General features: G+C 49.3%; 1 protein-coding gene across 1 annotated transcript in view; it reads right to left on the bottom strand.

Annotated features, from left to right (window-relative positions):
- The window catches only part of CAMTA1 (calmodulin binding transcription activator 1), a 238,540-nt gene extending 224,577 nt beyond the window's left edge, over positions 1-13,963 (bottom strand). The window contains exons 1-2 of the mRNA XM_041476559.1: positions 13,874-13,963; positions 10,244-10,337 (exon numbers count right to left, since the gene is read on the bottom strand). Coding sequence (XP_041332493.1) covers positions 10,244-10,310 — 67 coding nt within the window. The 5' untranslated portion in view covers positions 10,311-10,337; positions 13,874-13,963. The remainder of the gene's footprint in view (positions 1-10,243; positions 10,338-13,873) is intronic.
- Positions 13,964-13,979: the final 16 nt, after the last annotated feature.

The following is a 13,979-nucleotide window of genomic DNA, read 5'->3' as shown; positions in this document are numbered from 1 at the left end:
GGCGGCCCAGCGGGCAGGCCCGGCGCGGGGCCCGGCGCGGGGCGGGGGCGGCCCGGCCGCGTTCTCACCTTCCGGCTTGTTTTCGGCGGCCATTTCCCCTCCGCGCGCCACATCCTCCTCCGCCTCCTCGCGACCGGGACCAGGCGCGCGCCGCCTCCTCCCGCGCCGCCGCCGGCCCGGCCGCCCCGCGCGCACCGCGCACGCCCCGCGCCTCCCATTGGTCAATCTGCCGCACTGACATCCCCGGTGGCCAATCGTGGCAGGCCGGGGGCGGGTCCCCGCAGGGGATGGGCGCGATGGACACAGCGCCCCGCCAATGGCAGTGCCGCAGCGCTTCAGTGGCACGCGCCTCAGCCATTCAGTGGCGGCGCTGGGCGGGTGAGCGGGGGGCAGGACGGAACGCGTGATCGACGGCCGCAGCAGCCACTGGAGGGCCGAGGATACGCAACTGACGGCCGCCGGGACCAATCGCCCCGCGGGGGAGGCGGAATTAAGCTGCTGACGCACGGTGCCGCGCGCGCCGGCGGCCAACGAGCAGTGCCGTCCGCCAGAATGACGGCGCGCGGCACCAATGGGGCGCGCCGCCCGGCCGGCCGGCCGCGGCCCCGGCCCCGCCCATTGGCTGCGCGCGGCCCCGGCGGGCACCGCCCCCCCCCGCGCCCGGTGACCCCAAACAAAGGCGGCGATTGGCGCGGCCGCCAGTCCCCGCCCGGCGGAGCCGCCCCGCCCCCTGCACCGGAGCCGTGGCTACACCGAGAGAGCGAAATTATCCCCGCCGAGACGCCCCGGGGCCGTTTTGTCAGAGGCGCCACCTGCGAACCGCGTCTGTCACCGCCCTGTCCTGGTCAGAGTCTGCCCCGCCGGGCTGGTGCCAGCGCTTCCGGGACGGACGGAGGTGCCGAGCCCCTAGAGCGGAGAACCCTCCGGGCGGGGAGCAGCTCCCAGGCTCTGCCCCCTTTCTAAGTGGCGGACGAAGCCCGGGAGCTGTTTCCCTGCCCTGACCGGCGGCCCCCAGGCTCAAAGGTTATCTCGCCATTTTTCAGTAGAGCTGAATATTCGGGGTGCTGTAGGCCCTCTTCCAGAAGCGCAGCGTTCCGGGGTGCAGTGCACGATGCTCGGGTGAAACAGGCGTTCTTGGCACTGTGCAGGGAGATGAGGATTTGTGATTTGCAGAGAGAACCACGTTAGGGTGGCCAAGGAGATGTTAAGGGTTTGAGGGAGTCCTGCCCATCCCTCGGGCACAGTTTGAGCGACAGTGCCACAGTTCCCACTCGGCATGGGATGCACGGGGCCGGGGGGCTGTGAAGGGGCTCCCACGACATCAAGGAAATCGCTCTGTCCTCAAAACTGATGTGCCCCAAGGAGTGGCATGTTCTCTGCCCCATCGCTGTCAAAGCTTGATGAGCCTGGGCACTTCAGCCTCCTTGAGCAGAGCCCTGCAGAACTGGACCACAGCTAATGCCTGCACAATGCAAACCAAGACTGCAACGGTTGTTTCCTTTGATGTGTGTGACTAAACACACAAAAAGGATATTTTCCCTTAGATCCTCCTGGGAGCAGAACTTCTTTAGAAAGACCTGTTGGTGCTTTGGCTTTGCTAAGGACCGAAGCTGTTTCCGAGCCCAGACGAAAGGAGGATGGTGTGATGGGCCTCTTCTAAGACAGAAGAAAGGAAAATTCCTTTTTCCTATTTTCAGCAGCTGCTAATCTCGTGGAGCGTGAAAGGCACATTGATGAAGAGGCTCCAGAATGACAGGCTCACTCCCGACGGTCAGAAAGCTCATCTGGTACCGTGTCCTATAAATACCCACAAATACTAATGCAGCCATAGGATCAGCTAAGACAGTTGTTTCCTTCTGCACATCAAAATATGCTGGAAATGGAAACTTTTCTAGTTGCCACACTGGCAAAGAACTACCATTTTCTTGATGAATTCTAAGGAATTTATGTCTCTCCTTGGTTATTCTTCCAAGGTGATCCACATGCTTAGCAGAGACATGATGTAGCCACACAGTTGTTTTACTTCATAGTTTGCATTGTAGCAAAAGATAGTATCAGACTAACAGAGGCATCCCTTGGTGCTGAGGGACAAGAAGCAACTTCCTGATGCAAGTCAGGGACCTTTGGTTGATGCCTCAGGGAGGTGTGGAGGGCCAGTCCATGCTGAATTCCTGCCCAGTGCTCCCCTCAGAGTGGCAGGCGCTGGAGCCCCTAGGGACAGACCTGCCTTGCCACCTCTTCAGCAAGAAATGGGACCTGGCTTAGCCAAGGAGCACAGCCCGCAGTGCTTCTCCCCTGAGCCAGCTCACCTCCAGCCCCCGTAACATCAGGCCAGCATTCCCAGGCAGCTTGAGTTTCCATGTGGATATCCAGGCAAGACCAAGTAATTACAAGAGATGAGAGAAATGATGGGACCAACATATTCATAGCTCCTCACTGGTACCAAACACAGCGATGCTGGAGAGCTGTTGGGTTTGTTCTCCCAGCCCCACATGCAAGTGGCAGGAACTCAGGCTGCTCCCCACAAACACACAGCAACTTCTGCCACAAACAGCTTTCCTGTTCTTGCCAGGGAAACACTGGCACAACCATTCACTCCAGTCACAGCCCTCGCTGCAGTATTCCCTGACACCCTTTGGACAGGTAACCGTGGGGACTCTACATGGGTCACATCACCCTGACATCACCCACAAACAATGAAATGCCAAGTCAGCTGTGTGCGCACATGAGCGTACATCTGTCTCTTCCCTCCAAGGCTTGAGCAGTTCCTTCTGTGCTTCTATGGCTCATTAAAGCAACAAGGTCCATGCTCTGAGGGACAAGGTTGTTCAGGACTCTGCCTGCCTTCTCCTAGCCTTCACAGCCTGGGAACACAGGGAGTGCTGCTGCACTAGTTGGGAACAGCTCCGCTGCCAGGACTGGCACAACCACCGTGACTCCACAGCAGTGTGTACCCTGCTCTATCATGTGTCTTTGGGAGCACTGCCTGGCTTTCCAGATCCCTCCTGGTCTGCAAAGACAATGAGAATTTGTGTGGATGAGGATGAATAAAGCATTTTTAAGGGGTTACTTGAAGTACTGTATGAACTCTGCTCCATCTATGTAATGAACCCATTCTCCTCCTCAGCATAAGGTTTTCTACCAGGAGACACAAACCCCTAAGTGAACTGAATCTCCCACACCTGCAATTACCTAATGTTAGGTGTGATTTCTGTACACACAAGTTACTACAGCAATACATAGGTAATGTGTACACACAGGTTACTACAGCACTGTGACCTGTGTAATACCAGAGATACTAAATGGGGATTTTTTTCATCCAGCATGCCAGCAAAGCACCAAATATATTCATTTAATTCCTGTGCAATAAAATGATAAGAAAGAAGCCATTTGAATTGAAGTGCTGCTGATATCTTTGAAGTTTCCCAGCTTCCAGCTCCCACTGTTTAAAACTCAGACCAATTGTTACTAAGGCACAGAGGTACTGAACTGCACAAGACTCCGTGCATGGATGGTGTGGGATAAACTTGCTTGCTGTTACCTTTCCAGGGGCACACGCACAGAGCAACATCCAGCTGATAAGCAGCAAGAGAGGAGATGTGCCAGGAGTTTGTGCAGTCTGAGTCATGAATAATTTTTTATCAGCACACTGATAAAAGCTGATGCTATGCTGGCAATTGGTGTCTGGGTTGGTTTCATTAAAAGGGAGGTAAAATACCAAGTTCTTTTAAAATTCTTAGTTGTCAATCCATGGCAGATGTGGGTCTGGCTTGGTTAATTAGGTTAATGTGATGATTTGGCATAGTGAGCTATATGCAGAAGTAAAACTGTTAAGAATATATTCAAATATTCTGTTATGGATATTCAGCAAATAACATATCGCCGTTGCTATGGCAAGCAGCACAAAGGAAAACAGACAGGTTTAATAGCCATAATGACAATGTTGGAACCCCATTTCTTGTCAATTGTTTGCACAAAGTTACTTCACTTTTAGAAGCAAGGAATGCCAAGTGTTTCCACAAAAATATTTTCAAGTGTGAGAAGAGATGATTAGAAAAACCTCACATGATAGAAATGTATTGGTTTTGCCCTTTACTCTCTCCATGTACAGAATCTAAAGGTGTCTTCTAGGAATAAACCCAAGACTTAACCAAGATAATGTGTGGACAAACCCACTCTTACAACATGTCACTTTGTGATGTACATTTGTGATGTACAACTGCCAATTCCTAGGTTCAGCAAATACAGGCAAATATTCCAAAACATGCACTTCTTTCAAGAGGTTCTCTAAAGAAGTATACTCCACCTAACGCTCCACCATCCAATTTTATGTGGGGAAGTTGAAGAGAATATACATTACCAGGAACTAAGGATCCTGGACTCAGAATGCACAAAAGCACATACTTCCCTAGCAGGAGATCGAGCTCAGTCACCTTCTACACTGTGGGCTTTGGATCCATCATTCTTGCCATTGCTTCTGCAGCTCTGAGCCTATTTGTTTCCCTCAGAAATACAAAGACTGCACTCAAATCATGTCTAGTTAAACTCTTCTGGCTACAGGAAATACACCCCAGGCTAAAATGAAGTACAACTCCAAAGTCCCAGCCCCTTTAATGGACTTTTTGAGGAAAGATGGTTTTGCTGTGTAAAGCCCCATAAAGAGTTTGTGGATATTTAAACCAGTAGCCTCAACACAGAACACAGCATTTACCTGTTTAACCAAGAATAGGACTAACAATGCAGTTGCTCTACAGGGACACCAGCTCCAGATGGGAAACCCAGGGAGGTTGCAGTGCCTCAGTCATTCCAGTACAATGTCACACAGCTCCAGAAGGACAGACAAGGGTGCCAAGGGCCAGCCTTTGCTGCAGGCAGCAATGCCAGGGAGCAGATGTTCCACCATGCCCTACCCACTGCCCCTGCAGCCCTTGGCCTTTGCTCCCTGTGAGACAGCCTGGGGTCTGCCTTCACTCTGCTCCCAGCACCCCAGTGGCACTAAGAAAGTAGCAATCATTTTGCCCTAATATTCACCCATAAGCCAGTTAGAGGAGGAAAAAAAAATGAAATATGAGGTAAATTAAAGCTTCCAACTAAGGGGATTTACCAGTAAGTCACCATAAAATTCAGATAATTTATTTTTTCAATTCTGCAGCAACTTTCTCCAATTCATTTGGATTAGCTATTAGAAATTATGTCTCAAAAATTAAAGAAAATGTCTATTGACCACTATATCAAATTCTAATTTTAGCCAGGGAAAAAAAGAATAATTAGGCTGTGATTTACTCTGGTAGTCAACTTACATTAACAATTTTCCCCCATGTTTTTGTAATTCTGGCAAAATCAAATAATATATATGGTACTCATATATGCTGGGCTAGATTTAGTAAAGACAATTTCCTACACTACATCCAGGACATTTCTCTTTGCTTTCTGTTCTAATAAGACAATCGAGTTGTTCTGTGTAAGGAGGGAATATGATTGTCATGCGTGGCCTCCTCAGTTGGAATTTTAGTGTAGTCTTCAATGAGTGTGGAAGGATTAGTTTTTTAATTTCTTTTAAGCTGTCATCCTCCTGTAACAAGCTGTATAGCATGCCTGCTCTCTGGAAATGGTTCACCTCACATCCTAACCCTTCTTCCCAGGGATAAAGTGTAAATCCTGCAAACTCTCAGTGCCAGAAGCCATCATGCAGTATTGGCTCTGCAGTGGATGCACAGCTCCCAGCTCAGCAGCACAAGAGAGTTTGGGTTTGGATCTCTAGCCACAGCTGGAACAAATCAGGAAAGGTGTTTAAGATCCCTAAAGTTATCCTCCTAAAGTTGTGTTCCTGCTTTTAAACAAGTATCTTTTCCAACTTCTCTAGAACTGGAGTGCTGTCTACATTAACTGACTAAATAGGGATCTGGGAGCCAAACCAGTCACCAAGGTATGAAACTGTCAGCCTCAGGCACTGAGAACAGAAGAATGAGTAATGGAAGACAACAAAAGAAGAACAACAGGACAACCAAAGGAAGTAGAACTAGTGAACAGAGGCAGAAGGTGCCCAAAATCACATGGATTCCAAAAGTAGAAGCCAGAGGCAAATTCAAATTTACCTGAGTCAGTTTGCTCAGACAGCACCACCCCAGCACTGCCCATTGCCCAAAAACCCATCCTTGCACTTCTGAACCAAGTTTGTCCTGTGATTCCCTCAGGGAACATTAACACACAGAGCACTTGAGCTTTCAATTAAAAAGCATCATTGCTGAAAGCATTATCCCAAATCTTTAAAGGACTCCATCCCAATTGGGCTCTGCCCTGTTATAAATTTATAATGAGAAGGCATTTCCCTAACTTTTCTATCATTATTAATGAATAGGTAAATCAAATGGAAAAGTAATCCCAATGTTACAAACTAGAGTCACTCATGCTTTGCTCCCAGTGGCACCATGGCAGAGCAGATGCTCCAGTTCTCTTGGGGTGGCCCAACAGTGCCTTATCACACAAACCCTTCTGCTCTGCCAGCAAGGGTACACAACACTTCTTAAAAGCAAAAATGATTGGTTTAATATTTTCTCACTAGTTTTAGCCACAGAGCAGTTTCTTTCTAGGTCTGCTTAAACCTCGTCTAACCTTTAAGACTATTCTTTCCCACGTGACCCATGAGAGTTGTACGAAATGAGAAATATATCCAAACAGTAGCTGCAGAAAATACACAGAAATAACTCGTTTTCACTGAGATGGGTTCATTTGTGAGTTCTGGCTTTCCCCTGAACTTCCTCCCCTGAAGGACTGGAACAGTAATACCAGTACAACAATACTTTTTCTCCTGAAGTGGAGTAAATCAGTTCCTAACTCTCAGCAGTAAAGTGAAAATTAAGATGAAAAGGAGTATAGAATGCAGAAAACCCCTGTTACTCCAGAATAATACAATTTGCTGCTGATCTTCAGTTGCTAAGATAGGCACATCAATTATTTATAGAACTCGGGAGTGTGAAATATGAAGTTTTTGAGCCTGGGAACCACGAAGGTAAAGCCAGGAACACAATCCTGTCAGCACTGGCAGACAAGGACAGAATAGGCAAGCACAGAATATTTCTACACAGATTACCGTTTTTATTGAACTACAAATTGCAAAAGGTCTCTATGAAATGCCACTTTCAGTGTTAAGTGAGCTGTAGCCTCCTTTTGACAGTGTCAGTCTGTATTTAATGTTTATTTAACATTTATCTAAAGGGCCATCTCTGCCAGGGAAACAATGTACAGTAAGTTAGCATAACTTCACCTGAATATTTACAATAAGCCAAGGACCGTCTTTTGGTTCTGTGCTTATGTCCATCAACAGCCTGTCACACACACTGTAAAACCTGCTCCACATGACCAAACTTAGCCAATAATCTTCACAATCAAAATTCCAATTTATGTTCTCAGTAGTGATACCAAAATTTATCTGCACAAAAGCGCTTATATGGTTTATAGCAAGTTTGTTGAGAGCAAGTATCTGGATTAAAACTCCCAGGGTTGCAGTGAAAGGTTGTTCATAGCTCATCTGAGGAACTAAAAGGTACTATTCAAAAACACCCACGATTTCTTAGTGAAAAACCTAAAGGAAACCAAATAAAACCCCAGACAAAAATCAGAAAACCTTGGAGCACCAACTTCTAGTAACAGCCATTGATACATGGCATGGCCTTACTAAAATGCCTTGGTGGGTCCATGCAATATTCTATCTCAAATAAAGTATTTCAAAGCTGGAGGAATTCTAAGTGTATCTCCTCCTCCTGCCTTGCCTCCAACTCTGAGGGCAAGAGCTTCAAATACAGTGACTAAGAAATTACAGAAAAGGACTAGCACTGAACTTTCAGATCAAAGGATACGGAGTGATTCACGTTCCTTTCCTGACTGCTTGTGAGACGTGGGCTAAACACCAACAGTCAGGTGCTCTGAAAAGCTCTGAAAAGTTCAGTAAGAGAACTTGCATCAGCAGTGAGGCTACAGGACCCCAAACAATGTGACTCTCCCTTAGTCAGGCTCTCTCTCTCAAGAGCTCTGTCTGTCAGCCCATGTCACCAGAGGGGTGACACACACCACCTTCCACTGCTGCCACTGCTCACCAATGCCAGCGTTTGCAGAACACCCAGCAGATCAGAACAGATACTGCCCATCGCTCTCCTGACTGAAAGCCTGAATGCTGACACAACTGAGGGAAAAACCAAAAAACCACAAGCTAGCCCAGCAGGCTACTGTCTGTCCCCAGGGTCACACCAAATACCACGTGCTGGAAGGAAGCAGAAGCAGCGAGGACTTGGCAGCGCCTGAAGCACAATGCCTGCAGAAGTGATTGTGCTGATGCCAAATCTGGTCCTTTTGGAGCTTTCCAGCCACTGCTGAGCGGACAGCACGTGTTGCAATGCTGGAGCTGGCAACGGCAGTGCTGAGCACAGCTAGTGGCCACTGGCCACCTTAAAGCACCAGCACCATGTGACTGCCCTGAGCCAATGTTTAGCAGCATGAACAGTAAAATAACACATCTATTGAGCCCTCAAAACTGCAGCAAATATTGAAAAGCCTCCCTGTTCCACATTTCACCCGGCCTTGTGGGTGTTGTAGCCACCACTGCCCTGTGCTGGCTGGGCACCAGGGCCCCAGGCAGGGACCAGGAGGAATAAGGAATGGCTACACGACCTGGCTCTGGGGAACCAGCACTCCTGTAGGGACACAGGTCCTGCCAGCACTGGCTCTTCTCCAGTTTTACAGAGTCAAAGCTCTCCAGACTGATGATGAAGAATTTTGAAAGCCAAAGAGTATAAGAGATTCACATCCAAGTTTATGGAAATAGCTGAAAAATACATCAACAGCCTTCATATACACGTATGCAGAAAAACAACTAACAAAAGTATCAGATCTCCCAAAATATGGATTGACAACAATAGAAACTTGCTAATTACTATTTTTAGTATCCTTAAATTCTCATCTCTGGTGCTATTAAACTGAAAATTCTACAACAATGGATTTGAACTGTAAGACAGCTTATACAAGTTAGGACTGTTCCAAAAAAGTCCATCAGCATTTATTCAGCACATATTTTGAACACAGGCAGAGCAAAGAGCTCTGTCCATGACAGGCTCTTGTCATATCAGGGCTGGAAGGCTCCAAGCAGACCAAGAGCTCTGGTTGGCCAAATGGCACAAACACCTGAACTACAGGTAATTCCTCCCTGATTGCTGTTTTGAAAACAACATTTCCAGCAGAAATTACATTATATATATCAACCCATCACATAGTACTGACAAGATGCTCTGCTTGCCCCAGAAACACCCTGTGTCCCACACAGCTGCTGCTGGAGAGAGACGAGAGGCAGGGCAACAGGCAGATCATCACTGCAAACCTAGAATACTTGCAAGGAGAACATTTGCTCCTGACTTTTGGGGCATTTAAGTCAGCCTGCACAAACAAGCCATGAAAATATCCCAAGGAGAGCTACATGACTAATGAAGATTTTCCTGCTCCCCAGCAGTTGCTTCAGCCACTTCTGCTGCCACTGGATGAGCACAACAAGGCCTTTCTACTGCGTGGTGCTCTGCAGGTATGACTAAATCTGCCTCTTACCTCCCCAAGTCCCCAGGTAGACTATCACGCCTCCATTACAGAGAGAATTCCACAGAATGAAAGAACCAGTAAGTGTTTCCTTTGGGCATCTCAACAGCATTATCACAAAATGCAGTAAAAGGCGTCAGAGTATCACAGAGTGGCTCAGCCCTGTCAGTGGCACCTGTTTGTAGAACACTCCCAACACTGCAGCCGTGTGCACCTGCCTGGAGGCATGGCCACAGCAGGACAGCCCATGGCTGACTGACCAGCCCTCTGCAGCATGACACTGCCTGCAAATGGACTGGTCCAGTGCAGCTCTCATTTCTGGTTTTGCCCTCAGCACAACCACGGCAGCAGAGGCGTGGAGTAACTGCTAGGCTGGTGGGGCAGGGAGAACTGCAGCACCTGCCAGGGCACACATGCAGGGACAGGGTGGAAAGGATGAGTTGTGTGGGTTTTAGATACATAATGATACAACTTTGGGGAAAACCCGAGCAAAGAGAGAGCAGGTCAGGAGTGAGAGGCGGCACTGGGACTTCATGCAAAACAGAGGAGGAGGGAATTCAGAACACTGAGCTCTGGTTTGAGGGGGTGTGCCGTTTGCCTCGTGAGGAAAGGTACCCCACAAAGTCCCACAGGCTCTGAAATGCACTCAATTAGCTGTTCCTTTTACCTTTTTGTTCTACCCAGCATTTCTTCAAGAGCACTGTCATCTCTGGCTTTGGCATCCTACTCATCATCTATGAATTCATGTTGCCGTTTCCTCCCTGAAAGGAAAAATCCCATAGTCAGTCATTTGCTACACAGAGGAAAGGACAAATCTGACAGTATTTTTGCCACTGTTAAAGTTCAAAGACCACCTTGCTTCTTGAGCAGACAACACTGCAAGTTGTCCTCTGGGCTATGGTGTCATTCAGCCATGATCAATCAGTGTGTGCTCACTCCAGAAACTTACCCCAAATTTACCTGAAAGCAGCTGAAAAGCTGTCAGTGCCTCAGCCCTGTCTGGAGAGAAGGAGCAGGGCAATGACTCGCTCAGACTAAAAAAATTCCCACAACAAGAAGAGAGACTTGTGCCAGGCAAATATCTTTATTTTACTTTAAAACATCCTAAAAGTGTTAATCTATATGAAAGAGAAGCAATACAAGACTGAGAAAGCATGTTTAATGTTAGGGAAGCTTCACATCACATCAGCCAAATTAAAAATAAGACTAAACACAAGTGTACAAAGCGGAGACAAAAAAAAAATCAATTTTCTCAAAGACATAATGTAAGGGACTCCCACAGGGGCCGGCAAATTCTGGAAGGGAGAAAGAGATTATATTTTATGGGAAGAGATTCAATAAGCATTCTTTTCCCATAAAGCTAGTGATGGAGGATTGTCACTGCTCCATAGATATCCCGTGCACATTTCAGGACAACAGTAACAGGAAATCAATAGCACCTTATAAACGTGCAAAGACATTATCTCTCTGGACTCCTAATACTAACAAATGGGGCCAAGAAACACCTTTACTAGAATTTAGCAGTCAGCATTACTCTGGCTGAGAACAGAGGGCAGGATGCTGGTCTACACCCTTAGATTTTTAGATATTTTTTCAAAAACTAACTCTGATCAGAGCATCACCCTCAAGTGGTGCCCAGGAGCCCCCAATGACAGTACATCACAAGTGTAACAGTGCTGAGCCCCAGCGCTGTCACCCCATCACAGACATCCCCTCCAGCTGATGCTGTAGTCATTACAGGCAGGAGCTTTGTCAGGGGGTAATTTGACAGCTTTGACAAGCTTGGCTGAATTTATGGCACTTTCTAGTTTTTCCCTCCATTGAGCTGTGATGGAACTAAAGTTAATATTACCAAACCCACTCGGCGAGGGGACAGGTTCCCAGCGCTGAGTCCATGATCACAGTCACTGAGAGAATCTGCTGCACTGGGCCCCTCACAGTGTCCCCTGCCACCCTCGGGGACAGGGAGGGCAGCTCCATCCAGCCACTTGTGAGGGGAGATTCCATGATGAAGGTCTCTGGTATCTCTGGCTCTACCACAGCAGAGGTGAATCATCACTAGTGAGGCTACTCACAGCTTACTAGAAAGCACTGAAGCAGCGGCCACGGTGTCACAGGTCAGACAACACATGCCCAGCTAAACCCAGGACCTGAATCCTGGGGACTGCTTCTCTTGCTGCAGGGACTGTGCCCCACACAGCACCACAAAGCCTCCACCTGCAAGTACCAGTGTGGGAAAAGGAATACTGCACCCCAAGCCAAACCTCGGCACGTCGGTAAAGCACAAACGAGTACTTTTGGTTTTTTTTCTTCCTTTTTCTTTTTCCCATCAGATTGCTTTTTGCCATTGATGTTACATTTCCTCTTTTATAATGCAGGGTTTTAAAGAGCTCTCTCTACATCCTTAGAAAGCACAGTTCATATTTAGCTCCCTAAACTCGTATTTCTCTCTTCCTATATTTCCCTGCCAAGATGTGACACCTGTGGAACGTTCCCAGAAAATTCCCCTGAATCATCTGTGATGCAAGGGAACAGCAGCCAGCGTTGGCAACAAGCAGCTGGGTCTTTCAGGAAAGCGTCAGATCAATCTGGTGAGGGGAAGGATCCCCAGTAACTCTGTCACTAATCATCCCCAAGGATCACAGAGCTCCCAAATCAGTTAGAAAAAGAGCATAATTACGACAGGACCAAAATCCATGGGAAATAGCGTTACCATGGCAACTGACATCCTCACAACTCTAATCTCCTTTGCATTCTTGCACAGGCTCAATGACTCTTAAACCACGTGGAAAAAAAAAAAAAAACCCTGTCTAGCAGGTGGGTTCATTGAGGAAAAGCAGTGCTAGAGGTGCTTCCCTGCAGAACAGACCCATTCCACATGGTTTTCAGAAAGGGAGCTTTTGTGCACCTCACTCACCAGGAGTGCAGAGGAGCTGCTATAACATAATCAATACTTCCTTGTTAACTACCCTTGTATCAGGGGGAAAAAAAAACCAACTTATTAAATATTAAAATGTTCCTGGTTTCAAATAAAAGCGACGTGAAGATAAAATCCAAAGCAGACCAGCTGCGTTTTGAAATGGGAATGTGGTTCCAGCTTCACCCTGGGCTGCACGGGTGTCAATGAGTGGTTTTTCAAACACTCCTCTTTACAGACAGCAGTACCCAAAAACCATTCCAGCATCTCCACATGCATATCAGATCCAGCCACTGGGCAACATCCATACATGAGCAGGAAAGGCCGTATTTTTCTTCCTGACAGCCTTATCACAGCGTTAATATCCAGTCTTCCACCAGCACGCTTTAAATGAGGTTCACCTTGACAGACCAGCTGGGCAGCCCTTTTGCCAAAATCTCTGAGCTCTGCACACTTTGGGGGCATTTCCCTTCCATTTCAGTACTGGTCGGGCCTGGGGAGTTAACCCACCACCAGGGAGGGCAGCACAGCCTGAACCACAGGGCCGTGTTCTCTACGCCAAAAGCCAAAGCAGCGCTATTGATCCAAGGGGAACTGCTCCAGATCTACTGGTGACAAACGAGCACACGCTCTGCCCACGGTGTGCCCTTGCCAGCCGCGCTGTGCCCGTGGCTCTGACATCGCCGAGCTCAGCCGGGCTCGCCTTCGGGTGCCGTCCGGGCAGATCTGCCCCGGGACCCTCCGCTGTACCGGGCTGCCGGACCTCCCCGCTGCCCTCCGCCAGCCCCGCCGGAGCCGGGGAATAGCGACTCACGGAATAGTGACTGGAATAGTGGATGGTGGTGACAGCACGGTTTGGAAATCGCCCTCTGGTTACGGGGAAGAGAGGCCTCGTGGCAGCGTCTGTACCTACAGGTCCCGTCAATGACCGGAGTGAGCGACTGCCCTTTAGGCAGGTACCGAGGGCCCTGCGGCACCGAGACGGGCACCGGGAGAGGAACGGGGGACAGGCACCGGGAGAGGAACCGGGGACGGGCACCGGGAGAGGAACCCGGGACGGGCACCGGGAGAGGAACCGGGAACGGGCACCGGGAGACGAACCGGGAACGGGCACCGGCGGTCGCGATCGCCCTCCCTCCCGCTATCCCCCGGGAGCGGGGCTGACGGAGGCCCTGGGCACCCACGACGCTGCCACAGCGGTCGCTGGAGTACGGAGCGACCGCGCCGGCAAAGACGCGTCAGAGTGCTGGGGCGAAGAACGAGGGGTACGTGGCCGGAGCGGAGCACGGCAGAGCCGGTGGGTGCCGGCGGGTGCCGGTCCGCACTCCCTCCCTCCCTCCCTCTCTCGCTCTCTCCCTCAGTCCCTCCTCCCTCACTCACCCCTCGCCGCCTCCGCCGCCGCCGCCGCCTCCCGGCTCGCGCGCCGCGCACACGCACGCGCACACGCGCGGAGGGGCAAGGAGGGGAGCGGTGCCCGCGCGCGTGC

The sequence above is a fragment of the Pyrgilauda ruficollis genome, unplaced genomic scaffold (assembly GCF_017590135.1).
Source record: "Pyrgilauda ruficollis isolate IOZ18807 unplaced genomic scaffold, ASM1759013v1 scaffold39, whole genome shotgun sequence".
Lineage (NCBI taxonomy): Eukaryota > Metazoa > Chordata > Aves > Passeriformes > Passeridae > Pyrgilauda > Pyrgilauda ruficollis.
Note: the sequence above shows the minus strand (reverse complement) of the source record. Positions and strands in the feature narration are given on the sequence as shown.